This window comes from Bos javanicus, chromosome 6 (assembly GCF_032452875.1).
Source record: "Bos javanicus breed banteng chromosome 6, ARS-OSU_banteng_1.0, whole genome shotgun sequence".
Taxonomy (NCBI): domain Eukaryota; kingdom Metazoa; phylum Chordata; class Mammalia; order Artiodactyla; family Bovidae; genus Bos; species Bos javanicus.
The window spans coordinates 116,775,641-116,791,670 of NC_083873.1; the positions used below are offsets into that span (position 1 = coordinate 116,775,641).

Genomic DNA, 16,030 nt, shown 5'->3' on the forward strand with positions numbered 1-16,030 from the left:
CCAGCCTGTCCTCCGCCCCCAGCTTCCTGTCCAGGCTCGCGTGTCTGCCTCCCTCTGGTCTGGGGCCAGGGCCTTGGGGCTCCCTCCTGACAGCAGCTGGCAGTGTCCCTCTCGAGAGCCCAGCGTCCTCCCCGCAGAGACGGGCACCACCCCCGACCCACCGAAGGGCCGCTTGCCCAAGCCCAGGCAGGGCAGGTGGTAGGCCTTGGTGCAGGACTTGCGGTCGCACAGCACCAGCTGGCCGCCGTCACCGCAGCGGAAGCATTCGTCCTCGGACGGCTTCTTCCCCTCGCCCTTCGTGCGGCGCCTCCGGGCCTTCTTCTTGGTCTTCTTGCCCTTCTCCTCCGAGGACAGGGGTGCTGACGTCTGGAACGGGGAAGCCAGCACAGTCACCGCGGGAGGCTGGGAGCCCAGGAGGGGCTGCAGGGGCCACGGAGGCCGAGGGCATGGCGGTCCATCCGCCTGGGGACCATGTGGCAGACGGGCTGCTCCCCAGTGGCGCGTCCAGGCCCCGAAGAACCTCATTCAGGATGCGAGAACACAGCCGAGCTGGGCAAGGCAGGGCGGGCAGGCACGCTGCAGCTCCAGGCCCGACGCCTGCGGTGACCCACATCCTCGGGAGGGCACCGCTGTCCCCGCCCCCGCCCTTGCTGGCACCGCAGGGAGCAGGGCTGTTGCAGGCATCACGCAGCTGGGATGCAGGCCCGGGGAGGTGGGTCCGCAGACACGGGACACTGCAGACACAGGCGCGGGCACCAGGCCCGGGCACAGACCCACCCTGACTGCACTCGGCCTCGGCTCGTGGCCCCAGACCATGAGCCCCCGTGATGCCCCGAGGCAGCCTCACCGCGTCCCGCAGACCCCGTTCCCGCCCTCACTCGCCTTCGGCCTGTCACCGAGGAAGCCGCTGCAGTTGGAGGCTCCGCAGCGACACACCGTCTTCTCGTTGCCCAGACAGTCGAGGTTGTAGTTGAAGGTCAGCTCTGTCCCTGCGAGGGGACACGGCACTGGGGGCGCAGCCTCCCGTCCTCCCCGCCGAGAGCCCCGTGGCCGCGCAGGCAGCCCCGGAGCCTCCCAGCCCCCTCCGTGAAGGGGACGCTCCCAGCAAGACACACCTGCCCCACCACCCCGCCCTCCTGACCCGCCGCAGCCTGGGACGGGTCGTCAGAGTGCTGCCCCGAGTGCAGCGTACCTGCGGGGATGTCACACACGGCGAACAGGCCCACGCGCGTGTCCCCATTCACTGTCCACTTGAGGGTCTCGCAGTTGGGCTGGCAGCTGTGGTTCATGAACCGGGAGTAGTTCCCCTTGGGGCCGGCGTCGATGATGCGGTCCTGCAAGGCACAACTCGGGCGTCACGGGGCCCCTGCGGTGCGGCCAGCGCTCCCCCAAGGCTCTGCCCCGTGCGGATAGCAGTGTCGCACTGGAAACCGTGGTCTCCCATGGCTGCTCGGATGGGAGACCCCCAAACCAGTCCTGTTTCTCTGGCTCACGGAGGGCAGGCCAGCACCACGAGGAGAGACCGAGCGCTGGTGAGCGAGCGGCAGGGGAGGGAGAGGTCGGGCGTCACCCCACCACCTAGAGGCATGCGCTGATGGGGGCGAGACGGACCCGCTGAAGACACCGACAAGCCTGCAGGTCCAGCCAGACCAGCAGCGGGGCAGACGAGTCAGGAGGACACGGGACTGCACTCGGGCGGAGGCCGGCCGTCCCATCACTGCTCCAAGAATTGCCCTTCTCTTCTCCGCTGTCCTGGGGAAGGGCCCTCACTGCCCAACTTGTGGGGTCTCAGTTCCAAGGCCAGGGATGGATCCCAGGCCCACGGCAGCGCCAGCACCAGCCCCCAGGTGCAGGGCCACCAGGGAAGCCCCTCTTGCTTGCTTTCCAAGTCTTCACAATGTTTGGCATCTTACAGTTTTGTTTTGCTTTTTAAAAAATGTATAAAGGTATAGATTTTTATTTACCCCACTCAAAAACTTGGTCAGCTTCATCCATGAAACGATCCGTGCCGCACGGATGCCAGAGAACTCTCCCCGCACGGCCTCTCCGTGAAACGATCCGTGCCACACGGATCCCAGAGACCTCTGTCTGCACAGCCTCTCCCCCAGGCCTCCTGCCTCTCCTGTCACGCCTACTGAACATCCCTCTCCCGTCTCCCCACCTCTCCCGCCCGGTCTCGGCACGTCTGCTGCATCTGGGCAGTTTCTCGGGAGCTTCTTCAGTGGCAGAAACTTCCTCTGTCACCATCTAATTTTTCTTAACCCATCCAATGGGTTGACTTCAGTGAATTTATGGTAACTCCCAGTTTTGACCGTTTTATCAAATCTGCCTGATTTATTCCTTAGTACCTTGTTTTTCTGTCTCTAAATCTCACTTTATGGTTTTAACTGTTTTGTAACGTATCTAATACTTCTTTTCAGATCTGGGCTTCGTATCTCAGATTCTCACCACAGTGAAGCGTGTGTGAGGGTCTTCTCACAGAGACCTTGCTCTATTGCAAGGGAGGCACACTTAGGGAGGCAGGGCTTTTTCTCTGATTCTTGCAGGAAAAAGATGGAAGAGGAACCATTTCATGGGCTTTCTCTTTGTTTCGGCCAGGGCCCTCGGTGAATTATCATTTCAGGGACTGATTTGTGTGTTAAGTGATCAAACTGGCATTTCTCACAAGACACAAGTAGTTCAAGTTTAGACTCTGAAACACAGGAAGGCACAGGCCTAGGGTTTTCATTTCTTATAAAATAACCTCCTTCACGACCACACCCCGAAGGAAGTGGGGGATGGCAGGGGGTGCAGACATTGGCCATCTCCTGGGGTGGCCGTGTCCCCTAGAGCCCCTGGAGAGGGCTGGTCAGCAGGGCGCTGTGTCCTGACGGCCCTGCCCTCCTCCACCCCACCTATAACAGTCCAGCTCAGCACCGCTGAGAACGCTGGTCCCCGAAGAGGACACACGTGCCCAACTGCTGACGGACGTGGGCTTCAGACAAGGAACAGATACCCCAGGAGTCTCCCCGTGTCCCTGAGGGCGGCCTCCCGAGCCCCCTTCTCTGACCCTGGGAGGACTGCTGGTGTCCCTGAGCGCATCAGGGGCGCACGGGGCTCTCAGAAGCCCCTCGCGGGCTGCCTGGCGCTGGTCCCAGCCCCCAGGCAGTGGCCGCAGGCGTGTGAGACACAGCCGTGCTCACGGCACAGCAGCATCATGTGGCGTGCGCCCCGACGCCAGACGGCGCGCTCCTGTGCGGGGACAGCCTGGGCCGCGCGCGTTACCTTGTCTATGGTGAGCATGTAGAAGTGGGTGATGTCGTTCTCGTGCGCACGCTTGATCCTCGCCATGCACTCCTCCTCGTCAATCAGCTCGCCCACATACTCGTTCACAAACTCCCCCTGGAGGCCAGAGGGCGCGGTGGGGTGAGCAGCAGACCCTGCCGGGCACAGCCCGGAGCCCCACGTCCCTGCCCATCAGTCAGTCAGGTGACCACATACGCTCTAAAGGCTGTGGGTGAGGAGCTTCTCTCAGCACCCTGGAAGGAGCGACACGCCAGCCCCTGCCCCCCCAGCGCCCGCGGCCGGCACTACAACAGTCACCCTCCCCAGCAGAGAGCAGGGTGGAGACCACCAAGCTCTCCCGCGAGAGCCCCTAAACCGGCAGTCAGGGCGAGACGAACGGGGCCGGGGCACGTGTCCTTCAAGCACCTCTCAACTCCTCTGTCCTTCTCGACACTGCTGGGGTCAGCCGCGACAGGCAGCCTGAACGCGGACGCCGTGTGGTCCGTGTCTCCCGGTAGCCTGGCCCTGCCTGCCCAGTCCTGGGACGGCCTCGTGAGAGCGACTCCACAGCACTGCTCACCGATGCTCCGGCCACCCAGCTCAGTAAACCTTTCACTTCCCAACGGCTGCCGTCAGAATTCTGACAGAAGGCCCGACTCGTGGAATTTTAGAGTTTTACTTCGGTAGACGTCTTCTATTCAATGTTTTATAATATTCAATCGTAACAATTCATAAACCTTTTTTGAAATCCTGTTCTCAGTGAGTGCAAAAGCAACATGAGCTAGTGAAGTCTAGGAGAAGGAAGAGGTGAGTGAGCCCTCGACTCACACACACACGCTGTACACATTCACACATCAACGTTCATGCATGTGCTCACGCACACGTGCACACACATTCACACACGTACACGCACGCACACGCACACACACATTCACACTGCACGCCCGCACCTTCCTGATGTCCCGCTTGGCCACCAGGCCCCAGCCCTTGCCGTCTGTCCTGACGATCTTGGTCTCGGGGTACTGGCGCTTGGTGAAGCATTGGTTCTGGCAGGACTCCCCCGCGGGGCAGACCTGCGGGTGGCACTCGAACATGAGCATGCGGTTCAGACACTGCGAGTCCGAGCCGCACGGGTTCTCGTCGGTGGGCTTGCAGTTGCACTTGGGGATCTCAGAGATGTCCGCCGTGTGGACCTGCACCTTCCCGTAGGGCTTGTTCACCTGCGGGCGAGAGCCGAGCTCAGCCTCCTGTGACCCCTCCTCTGGGCTGCCTCATAGCAGCACTGCGCTCGAGAGAATCCCCAGGAGGGGCGAACAGCCGCCGGACCCTCTCCTCACAGAGGTAGGGCAGCCCCAGCCTCCTGAGCTCAGAGCAAACGCACAGGAAAGCGGCAGGGGAGGAGGGGCTGGGCGCAGGAAGAGCAGCCAGGAGGCTATGGTGAGAGGCACCTGCTCACGGGTGCCCAGGTGGGGCGGAGGGGCTGGAACAGCCTCGGGAACCCCAGCGCCACTCTCACATGCCCTGTAGTTCCGTTCCAGGGGACTCATCCCAAAGCGAAGGCTAAATGCACATTAGTCACAGACGCTGACCACGGCCCAGGTATAGGGACCCAAGACGGAGCCCCTGACCTGCCTCGAGGCAGAGAACGGGTGCCCACCCTGGCGGCACGGACCCACCCGGGGCCCCGGCTAGCAGCACGTGGGAACATGGCCCCTGCCCCGCCGCCTCACTCCCCGCGCCATCTGAAGAAGGTCCTCCTGGGTCGGGTGGCCTGGGCTGACCACCTGTCATCTGGGCTTATGTCTAGCACTCGGTGGCAGCGAGTGGGGTTCAGGGGGATGGCCTGTCGTTCGTGCCCTGCTCTGGGCAGCCAGGCCAGCACTGCAGTTCCGTGGCTGACCACTGGGCTGAGCGCAGGCCTCCTGCGCGGAAGCCCTGCCCGCACCCTGGCCTCGAGCCAGAGGACACGTGGCCAGTGGCAGCACCCACTCCCGCCTAGGACACCCGGCGTAGCTGTCCAGGAGGAAGCCCGCCCAGAGCGGCCCAGCCCCGCCGGAGCAGTCACCTTGATGTGCTTGTAGGGCGGGGGCCTGCGCTCGCTCTCCTGCGTCTCTCGGGCTTCCCTCTGAAGTTTGATTTCACGGAAACGCGCTTCAGCCTCTTGCAGTGCTAGAAGTCAACAGAGTGCCGGAAAAAGACTTTAGCAAATAGGTACGTCCACCCATTACGGCCTGTACGTTAAGGACTTTGTCTAGACTTTCATCTCGCTGCCAAGTGTTGTCTCTAGTCTCCTCAAACCAGGAGGAGGCCACACGGCACCCACACAGACAGGGGCGGACGACTGCCAGCCAGCTTAAGAATCAGGGGGGCTCTGCAGGGCCTCCAGGCAAGGGGCGCTGACCCTGCCCTTGCCCAGCTGCCCGCCCGGACCACCTCTCCTGGAGAAACCTGGGTGGGCCATGTGCAGGAGCAGGGGCGGGGGGCGGGGTGCCTCCCCAGGGGGCGAGTGCCTAGGCCCCCTCACGTGCTGCCCTTCCTGACCCCTGCGTCCCCCAAACGAGGCCAGCCCTCTGTCCCCTCTGTCCCCCACCCGGCTGTGGGGAGGAGGCACCTGTGTGACTGCTGACGGGTCAAGGGAGCCCCGAGAGCTGGTGCAGCAGCCACAGACTGCAGTGCACTCCCTCTCATATAAAGGCAAGCGGGGAGAAATCCCTGCAGGCTAATACTGAAGAGAGCTCTAATCCATGCTAGTGGTGGTCACCACAATGTTAGGAAACTTATTAGACGTCACGTCTTATCCTCTGCTTCAACAAACCTATCCAAAGCATGGAAGCTACAGCTAGAAGAGATGCTGCGTCCAGCGTTTCCCACAGAAACCAGACGCTGGAAACGAAGTCAGCGTTAGCAGAGGCCCCCAAGCACCGTGCCCGACCCCGCGGAGCCCCGTACCGTTTTTGAAGACTCTTCCGATCCCTCTGACCCCCTGGTAGCGGCTGCCCCGGTCCCCCTCCATGTACGGGAACACTCGCGCCTGATGAGTCCAGTAATAATCTTTAGACCCAAAGAAAAACACAGGGAATTCTCCAACCTCGTGCTTCATTTTCTGAATATTTGGGGGGACATTTTTGGGATGGCAAACTTCTGCCGGCCACCATCTATTATAAATATTAAAAACAGGGTTCACAGACTCTTCAGAGAGAGTGACAGAATTTCACTGCGTTCAGCTCTGTAAAGGAAAAGAAGACAGTGACCGCGGCGGCGGCGGGCGGGCGCTTCCTCCCCCACCTGTAGTTCCCGAGCTTCACCCAGATGATGTCCTGGAAGTGCAGCTTCTTCCCAGCCCTGCAGTCGTTGCAGAACCAGCTGCCGTCCGGCATCTCGATGCTCAGGCAGTCGGGGTGGAAGGCCGCCGGGCAGGACTCGCAGCACAGCAGGCTCCCCCCTGCAACAAGGGTGCCCTTAGCCCCCCCCGCCCCAGCCCCCACCCCAACTCCCGGGATCTGCGTCACACAGGAGCACGCTTTCTTTTTACCACGAAAGCTATCCCCCGAGTCTGTGGCCCGACGGTGGTTAACTCAGAGACCACGAATGCAACTACGTGGGCAAACACGGATCGCCAGCGGGTGGACTGAGCTGGAGAAGGGCCACAGCTGGCCCTCGGCGCGCGGCCCCGGGAGGCTCACCTTTGGAGCACACGAAGCACCAGCTCACGTTGACGTGCGCGTGGTGCCTCTTGCCCTTCCGGGCGGTGAAGTGGTTCGTGCAGATGATGCTGTTGGATGCGATCACCGAGCAGCCCGCGGCCAGACACGCATCCCCTCCATGGTAGGCGACGGGGCACCGGACACACCGCAGCATCTTACCTGGAGTGGACATGCCCACACCCCACACCTCAGCGGGGCAGCCGGGAGGGCCGGGCCTCTGCAGGCTCACAGCGCTGCTGCAGAAATACCCCAGGGGCAGCAGAAGAAAACAGGGACTCGGGTGGGAGAGTAAGAATACCATTAGGCGTTGTGAAGACACATTTCCTTAAGGCAATGGTGATTCAACAAGGTATCGGAAAACCATCAGGCATTTAATGCTGTTTTCTAAAAGGAGGTCAACCAGGGTTTCTCAGCCTGGACGCTGCCGCCCAATAGGGGACCATGGGGGCTGCCCTGTGCACGCCAGCAGGGACCCCCAACACCTACAGACACGGCCTTATGCCCCCCTGGAGTGCAGGCCCCTGGTTGAGGACCACTGGTGTCAGGAAGCAGACACCAGCCGCCCTTGAGTCCCACAGACTCCACACTGTACGATACAGATGGGACTTGAAATACGGTTCTCACACATGAAGGACCATCAAAGCCTGAACAAACAGAATCTGTCAGAAGGGCTCAGGCCCTCCTTCCTCAAGCCAGCAATCATTAGGATGACATTTAAGGCAGGAAGAAGGGAAATCAGCAAGAAAAACCCTAACCCCCACCTGCGTCCCGTCAGTGACGGAAGGTATCCAAACCTACGTGGGGCAAAGCTCTCGGGGACAAGCCTGCCACCCCGCGCCCTCGGTGGCTCGGATCTGCTCACACCCGCACGGAGCTTCTCTGTACCTTTCGATGGCCTTGGGTTCGAGGGGTTGGAGGCGTGGCAACTCAGGCAGCTGTGAAGCGGGCATCGGAAGCCCCGGCTCTCGAACACCGTCAGGGGGAACCTGCGCACGCAGGCCTCGTGGTAGAACTTCCCACACTGCGACACCACGCAGCGCTTGACGTCACTCTTGCTCTCCTTACACACGAAGCAGGAGTGGATCCCTGGCGGCCGGGGCGAGAAGGGGCACGGAGCAGGGCTGAGCCGCCGCGCCTCGGGCGGGGCACCGGCTCCTCCTCCAGCCCGCCGGCCCTCGAGGGGCCCTGCCCGCGGGGGTCTGACCAGGCTGCCCGGGAGGGGCTGCGCCCTCCAACAGGCGAGCAGCTGCAGGGAGGGGCTCCTCCAAGAAACACCCCCTCTCCCTCCATGGGGACGGCGCCCCACAGCCAGCGCCGCGAGCTCCTCCAACTGGACCCGTTCCGACGAGTCCGGATACCCTCGGCCGGGATAGGGAAGAGGAGGTGGGCGGTGACCGCAGCCGCATGGGCCGTCCACGCACCTCCCCAGACCGTGCAGCGAACCCGAACCCGGAGGCAGAGACTGTGCGGTGCGAAGAAAGGGGCGGGGAAAGGGGCGGGGCGGGACGTACCTGAGGTGCACTCTCCGCACAGGAGCCGCCCCTCCGGCCTGCGGGAGAGGCCTAGGCAGGCCAGGTGGAAGGCGCCGCAGCAGGGGCCCTCGCACAGCACCAGGCTGCCCGGCTCCTCGCACAGCTGTGGGGAGAGGGCCGGAGGCTCAGGGGGTCCCGCGCCCGCCGGCCTGGTGGAGGGAGGCCGCCCCGGCCCCGGCCCCGGCCCCGCCCCTCACCTGGCACACGTGCTCCTTCCTGGCGGTGGCTCCCCGTTCTGACCTCTTAGAGGAGACGGACGCCTCGGTCTGGGTTTCGTCAGCGCTCTCGTCCGGGGACTCCGGGGGCTCGTCTCCGGGGCCGTCCGAGACCTGGGAGGAAGGAGGCGGACGACAGTTCACAGTGGCCGCCAGCAGCCCCGCCGGCTCCCCCTCGGCGTGGGCCCGCTGCGCGCGTGCACACACGGGGAGCGGCCCCCGCCTGGTGTGCAGGTCACGGTGTGCGTGGGCACGCGCGCCACCTCTCGCCATGTTCCTTAAAAATGAAGCAACTTTTGTGAAAACCCAGTTTACTCTTGCAGGTGAGTTAGGACAGGCATGGGGCCGACGAGCTTGACTTTTCTTACCCGATCAATAAAGGGTCAATGATCTTAGGCTAAAAGAGACGTGTCCACACCCAACACGGTGGTCGGATGGGCAGCGGCTCGGCACGCGTGGCTACAACGCGTGCTCCCCCAGGGCAGGGGCCCGTCGTCCGGATGTGCGGCCCAGTAACTGCCCAAGAGCCCCGCCCGCCCAGTCCCACAGCCTCCTCCCTGCGGAGGGGCAGGTGGGGAGGGCAGTGTCTGGGAGAGGCGGGCAAATGCCCCTTCCTGCCGCTGGACACAGCCTTTCCCTCACAAGACCAGCAACAGTAAATCTTTATGGACAGAAACCAATAAATGTTTAATCAGAAACCTTAAATTCAAATTTTTTAAAGCCTAAAAAATACATTTAGTATTTACCAGATGTTAGGCAAATAAACACTGAAAACTGAATTTTCAGCAGAGCAGAAGTAATAAGCTAATTTCCTGGACACCTCAATAACCACAGCAACAAGTAATTATGACCCAGGCTTGCTGTTTACCAAGAACACAGAACTAGAAACTCAATTGGGCCACGTTTCTTTTAAAAAAAAAAAACCCAACAAAATAAACCCTGCAGCCAGTTCATCCAATTCCGGTTACCAGTGGCACTTCCCCAGGTTTACCTCCCTGAAATGACAGGGAGAAGCGGAAGGAAAAACCCCTGACGAACAAGGGGCTTCTGCTGACTTGAAATCCGAAGTTAAGGCGTGCCCTCTCTGGGGTGTGCAGGCTGCCTGGCGTCTGCGGGCGGCTGACGGACGTGGGCCCCCGTGCCAGCCTGGCCACGCGCCTAGGTCTGACGGAGCCCCATCTCCAGAGAAAGCAGGCTGTACCTTTGACTTTCCCACCTTCTCCCACAGGAAGGAGACGGCTTAGACGGGCACTGTGGCCCGAGGCCCTCCCTACGGCTCACCGTCTCCTCCTCCACACTGGTGCCCCAGAGAAGGCAGCCGGGAGAACGCCCTGGGTGCAAACCCCGTTTGACGTGTGTGTCCGAGGCACAAACAGGCGAGCCCCAGGAGGGTCTGCACTGGTGCCAGGCAGCAGGCAGGAAGCAGGTGGGCAGCGGCCCCCCGGCCCTGGCCCCACACGGCCGCCGGAGAACCGACCCACGGGAGGGCCTTCACGGGGACTCCCGGGACAAACCCGGCGCCTGACCCACCACCCAGGTCCTCCCCTCGACAAGGCTGCGACAAATCTAAAAGCTAAAAAAAAAAAAAGAAAAAGAAAAAATGCACGGAGAGAAAGACAGAAAACACAGACCAGTCCAGGGTCAGAGGAAGGAACAGCACCTTTTATTTAAGATTTACAGAAAAAGTGAGCACGTTTCCACTTGGAGATATTCCTAAGTTAACAAAGTCTGGTTTGAGGAAATAAACACGGAGTACATATTTTTGAATGGAAATATAAATGTTCAAGACACACAGGAGGCGCGTTTTCTGCCGGGCTCTAAGATACACGTACAGCAGCAGACCTCACAACAGTGCAGTCCGTGGCGGGTGGGGAGGGTCCGCTGGCATCCCAGCGCGCCCCTGCCCGCGCCAGAGGCCGCCCGAGGCCCCCCGCCGCCGGCCGGGGTCTGACGCACGAGGGCGGAGCGCAGGCCGGGGTTGACGCACGAGGGCGGGGCGGGCGGCACCAGCTCCGGCTGCAGCTCCACCTCCGGGGCACCAGGGCCGGGCTTACTCGGAGACACATTCACCTGCACGGTCCCAACACAGTCCCAACGCTCAGGCTACGCCCTCTAGGAGGCCTCCACATCCGACAGGAGGCGCCGGGAGAGACCCCAGGGCCGGGCGGGGGCGCAGCTGCCCCCCACGCACACCCGCTACCTACGCGCCCTGCGGCTCGCGGCGGCAGGGACACGCTCCTGCAGGCTGGCGCGGTCTCCGGAGCGTGCCAGGGCCTTGTCAGCGAGACACCAACGGACACGTGCGCCTAGGGAACAGGCGACCCGACTGCTAGAAGCGACTCGGGACTCCCAGCAGGCCCTACGCTCGGACAGTGTTACACAGTGAGGTTCAAGTCTTTTAACAAAACCCCTTCACAAGGTGACACCACATCAGTTTGAATACAGTTACAGGCCTTGAGCAACACAGTTCATACCCGACATAACTTTTGAGTTACGCTTTTGTAAAGTGGGAGTCAGATCACTAGACGCTCGTTCACAGAGGGTACGGTTGACAAATGATGCAACGCCTGTGCCCCGGGGGTTTAATAAGCTTAAAACCAAAAGACTAATCTCAAACAGGTCTTCCAAGTTGACATCACAGTGAAGTATCAGGGTGGAATGAAAATAATTCGTTAGTCATTCATCACCTGAAGTGCTACAATGCAAACAAAAGTTATTGGACATGTGTTACAGCTACCGTTCCTGGCTGCCCCGAGCCCAGGTCTGAGTCGGGAGAACACAGCCTGGCCCTGTCCTCACATCTGACCAGGCAGCCCCCAGAGCCCCAGCAGCCCCCGGAGGTGCCCCAGCAGGTCGTGGGGCTGCTGCTCCACATTCAAGGCCGGCCCTCGTCACAGGTGAAAACGAGTCTCTACAACGTCCTGAGAACCCAGCGTGGTCCCAGCTGTGTCCCCAGCCGCTGCCACCCGAAGAGTGGGCTGGGGAGGGCCGCTGGGGAGGCCCCGCTGGCGGCTGTCAGCAGAGGCTGAGCCACCAAGCCCTCCCCACTGTTGCCCCCCACCCACTTCAGTCATTTCTGCAAGGTTCAAGATGCCCTGAATAAGCAGTTAGCACACGCTTCCAAACACGCACTAAAGAATAATGTGCAAAGACCCCACTCCTACACCAAGGCCAGAGAGCACCGTACACGGGGACCTAACACGGTTAGCTGCCTGCGGGAGACCGTCAACCTCTCGTCACTGGCAAGTCAACCAGTAGTAACTTCTACTATTCTAGGTAAAACAGCAAAAACAGTACTTAAGAGGATGAAAATCAACTTTACTGACCAAAAACCTAAAATATACAGGAGTCAACACACTTCTTGGGAAAAACACTGAAAACCAATCACAAGTTTGACAGCACTTTGAGAAGCCTTTTGTAATAAGACAGTAGTACTTCAACTCTTAGCAAAAAAACTGTCATTGAGGTTCATAATCTAATAGATAAACTGGGTCCTCAGAAATTACTTCTGTTCACAGATTTTTAAAAGCTGAGGTGATAAAACTATTGATTTTAAAAGCATAAACGCTAGTTTCACACTGAGTCAAGGCAGCTCTCATCCAGTCTAACACACACGAATCCCTGACCGGAACAAACTGAACAGTGAACTGATAGGTAAAGCAGACAGACACGTCTCAGAAGCTGGGAAGTTAGAAGCCGAACGGAAAGGAAATCAAGTCAATCCAGTCAACTCACGAAACCACAGTGATCGTGTCCGCCGCCCCCTCTCCTCCGGGAAATGGCTGCTCTCTTGCCCAGCTGGGCCACACTCCCCTGCCCGAGCCCTCCAGAAGTGCCCGGCAAGCTGGCACTGCCCGACCAACGGAGGACACGCCACACTTAAAGCACTCACACTGCTACTGAAAGGGACAAAGCCCCAGCGCTCCGTCTGCCACAGCGGGGCCAACGTCCGCTCACAGCCATCTTTGGGGAGAGAACCCTAATTTTAAGCTCATACATGGACACCTTGTATGTTTCTGGATCTAGATATTAACCAACAGCCTGAGTTTTCTTCTTTACACCATCTCTGAGACTCGCTGGGCGTGAGAGCTGCCCCGGTCTGGCCAGGCTCACACGCTCCCGGTCCTGCACCGAGGCGAGCAGCTGGGCCCAGAGACCCAGGGGTGGCAGGCCTCCCCCTCCTCTGCCCTTCCTCCGCTGTGTCCAGCTGCTCCCATCCAAGACCTGGCCACCAGACCTTTTCAACTGGCCACCCTTGACCCCCATCCTGGACCTGAAGCACTCCGCCCGGAACATTCCTATGGTTCTGCATGGACTTCCATGAAGACCACAGCGCTGGGCCTCCCAGAGACCACTTGGGGGGCAGTCTAACCCCCAAGTCTGTGGGGTGGGGTGGGGGTGGGGCAGACACGCCGAGCGAGAGACAGCCTCTGCTGGGCGTTTGCTCTCAGCTGGGAGGCGCAGCGACTCGAGGTGCTGGAGAGTGGTGAGACGCAACCTCCCCTGACCCTCACGAGGATGCCTCACGGAAAGGCAGAGAGGAGAGGCAGCCTGCAGATGCCAGGGCCGCTGCACTACAGTCTCAGGGCCCCTGCGTTTCTGGAATGGCCACCACCTCAACTTCTGGACATCCAGACACACATCCACCTCTGGCCTCCTACTCTGCCAACACAGGTGTGGTGAGTGGAAGGGGTGGTCATGGCAGGGTGCGCAGTGTAACCAGAGTCACCTCAGCAACAGGCAGAAACAAACAGCAGAACTGACTTCCGGAGTGAGGACCGCCCACGTCACACAGCACGCCGTCCACCTGCACTCCCGCACACACTACTGCTCGTCTCTAAGCCCTCTCCAACCTGGGGCCCCTTCCACTCAGCTCCTCCAGAAGCCAGAACACCCTCTGGGGAGCTCGGCTCCCCCAGCACCCCAAAGCGAGACGCCACTGTGTCCGGAGCAGAACGATGCAGACACAGCTGCCCTTCCCCCTGGCCACCCTCCCGACGTCCCAGCCTCTCTGCCCAGCCGAGGCTCTCCGTGTGGCCTCACGCCTGCTCCGTGCATCCTCCCCACTCCGCTGATGCAGACTCCGTGCTGCTCGTGGGGCACACTGAGTCCTCCCCATCAGAGGAAGGCTCGTCTGTGGCCAACTGTGGTGGCAGCTGGCGGGCTGGCTACAACTCAAACTTCCTCAAGCTATCATCTCACGTGAGCCTCTTAACTCTGGTCACAGGCCTTCCAGGGGGGGAGTTTTACTCTGGGTAGAGGCTTTTTGGACTAGGTCATTTTTACCCTGCTGTTTTTTGACATTTTACAATTTAGTGATTAGTTCTGAGGAATCCTCCACCGTTCCTTTAGGAGCCACGTGACCACGACCACCCTGGAGGCCCACGTCCCACTATGTCTGAGCAGGGTCACCGGCCAGCCGCAGGCCTCGCCGGAAGCGGGGCCATGCCCAGCACATGCCGCCTCTGGGTCTACTTCAGCCCCATCAGCATCGTGCAGGCCCAAGGACCACTTTGCATGCCAAAGCAAAATGTATACTTTTGGATAAAAATGGAATGATGATGATTTTATTATTTTTATTGTTATAACCATTATTGTCACAATAGCGAACCACTAAGTCCTTGCAAGGCGCCAGGCACCCCGAGTGCTTTACATGCGGTGCATCACTTAACGGTTTAGAATACAAGCGTCAGTGAGAAACTCTCGTTAAATGTAAGACACATCTGAAGCGTCTACTCAGCTTGAGTCGAGTGCTACGCGCCTGGTAGCATGAAGAGCCCCCCGCCTCTGTGAGCTGATGGGCACGGAGGCCTCTCCCCACCATGCAGACACATGGGCCCCTGGGGCACACCAGGTGGCCACCCAAGACTGAGACATTTAATGTGATGGCTCGTGTTCTACAAAAGCAACCGAGGGAGAGGTGGGTGTGAGTAACCTGGTGACGGGACTCCTAGAGAACAGTTACTGAATCAGGAGATTAAATGGTTCACAGCGATATTGCAAACGACAGTTTTTCCTATAAATTTACTACAGCTAGTGTCATAGTAAAACTGTTTAGTAAAAAAAGACAGAATCAAAAGTCTTCCTGCCTTTTATGTTGGAGGTTAGTCTGCTATCTACAGGGCTGGACATATCCCATTAGCAATGACCACAGTCGACCAGGACTCTTTCAAGTGTGCTGCTTGTTCTTTGTTTTTGAAGGTACAGATGCTGACATTTTTTTTCAATAAAAACTCAGAAAGTTATGAACTAGAGGAGAAAAAATGACCTCTAACAGAGTGAACCCCTTCAGTGTCCTGTCCTTGTCTCAGGCCCAGGACAGCCCCTGACCAAGGGCACCCTTTCGACCACTGGATATGAACGTGTTTCTGTTATGAGATGAATGTGACTGGTTAAATGGCCTTGATTAGGTATCTTACCTTGGTCTTAAAATTTATGTTTTCTTCATTGTATGTGTTATTAATACCAGTAAAAACAGATTATCACACATCTTCCGTAACTGCCTGTGAAAGGAGTACCACTGAGTGTGCATGACGACACGCCGCCTGCAGCAGACATCTCGGAAAATTACGTCATGTTAAGTGCAGCACAGAGCAGCCGAGTTCAAATCCAGCTTGGCTGATGTGGCTCCCACAAAAGCTGTTACCATGAAGGTGAAAAAAATAAGAATTTGCTCTACTAAAGGAATAAGAAACGAAATTACAAAACACTCATATCCCATTAACTCTTCCCAGGCCTCTGCCATGCAAGCGCGTGACTCCCATCTGTCCTCCTCGAAGACCCAGCGCTGCCATGGAAGGACCGCTCTGCCGTGAGCCTGACTGGCCACACAGTCCTGTTTGAGAGGTGTTTAGACCGCAGCACGACCCATAACACCTGCAGACACCAACCCTGTGAGAGCGCCTTATTCTAACAATGGCAGTGAAAGGAGAAACTACAAACATGCAAAGGGCACGTGACCCACCCCGAACGGGGCCAGGCGAGCCCTGCCAACAGCAGCCCAGCGGTCACCCAGGGCCCACTGGAACCGGAGCTGGTTGTTTAGAGGGTTTCTTCACATACTACACTGCCTCTCGTGCTTAAAAAAGGCACTTTGCCTGGCAGACACTGTGACTGCACACTGGAGTTCAGTAGTGTTAACACAGACACAGACAAGCCTTCTAGCTCACCTAAAGTGAATTTTAATAAATGATACAATTCTGTAAAAATGAATTCTAATGTGAGATTTATATATGCTGCACAGAAGTGGCTGACAGAGAAAGCCTGGTAATCTAAGCGTCTTTATGTGAGAGAGAGCGCACACCATGGAATCTGT

General features: G+C 59.0%; 1 protein-coding gene and 1 non-coding gene across 9 annotated transcripts in view; both read right to left on the bottom strand.

The window, feature by feature from the left end:
* The window catches only part of NSD2 (nuclear receptor binding SET domain protein 2), a 79,318-nt gene that overhangs the window by 3,227 nt on the left and 60,061 nt on the right, over nt 1–16,030 (bottom strand). For 5 of the 8 annotated variants that reach the window (XM_061421030.1, XM_061421034.1, XM_061421029.1 and 2 more), the window contains 12 exons: nt 8,698–8,829; nt 8,480–8,603; nt 7,854–8,054; nt 6,948–7,127; nt 6,550–6,706; nt 6,214–6,419; nt 5,330–5,433; nt 4,215–4,484; nt 3,265–3,381; nt 1,193–1,334; nt 883–989; nt 162–366 (listed from right to left, as the gene is read on the bottom strand). In XM_061421030.1, the coding sequence (XP_061277014.1) occupies nt 162–366; nt 883–989; nt 1,193–1,334; nt 3,265–3,381; nt 4,215–4,484; nt 5,330–5,433; nt 6,214–6,419; nt 6,550–6,706; nt 6,948–7,127; nt 7,854–8,054; nt 8,480–8,603; nt 8,698–8,829 (1,945 nt within the window). Of the gene's footprint in view, nt 1–161; nt 367–882; nt 990–1,192; nt 1,335–3,264; nt 3,382–4,214; nt 4,485–5,329; nt 5,434–6,213; nt 6,420–6,549; nt 6,707–6,947; nt 7,128–7,853; nt 8,055–8,479; nt 8,604–8,697; nt 8,830–10,356; nt 15,355–16,030 lie in introns of those variants that run through there. The other 3 variants (XM_061421035.1, XM_061421036.1, XM_061421037.1) reach the window with 3 other exon arrangements.
* LOC133250142 (small Cajal body-specific RNA 23) lies at nt 1,417–1,540 on the bottom strand. Its single transcript, XR_009737252.1, has one exon. It is a non-coding gene; the product is annotated as a small Cajal body-specific RNA 23 (non-coding RNA).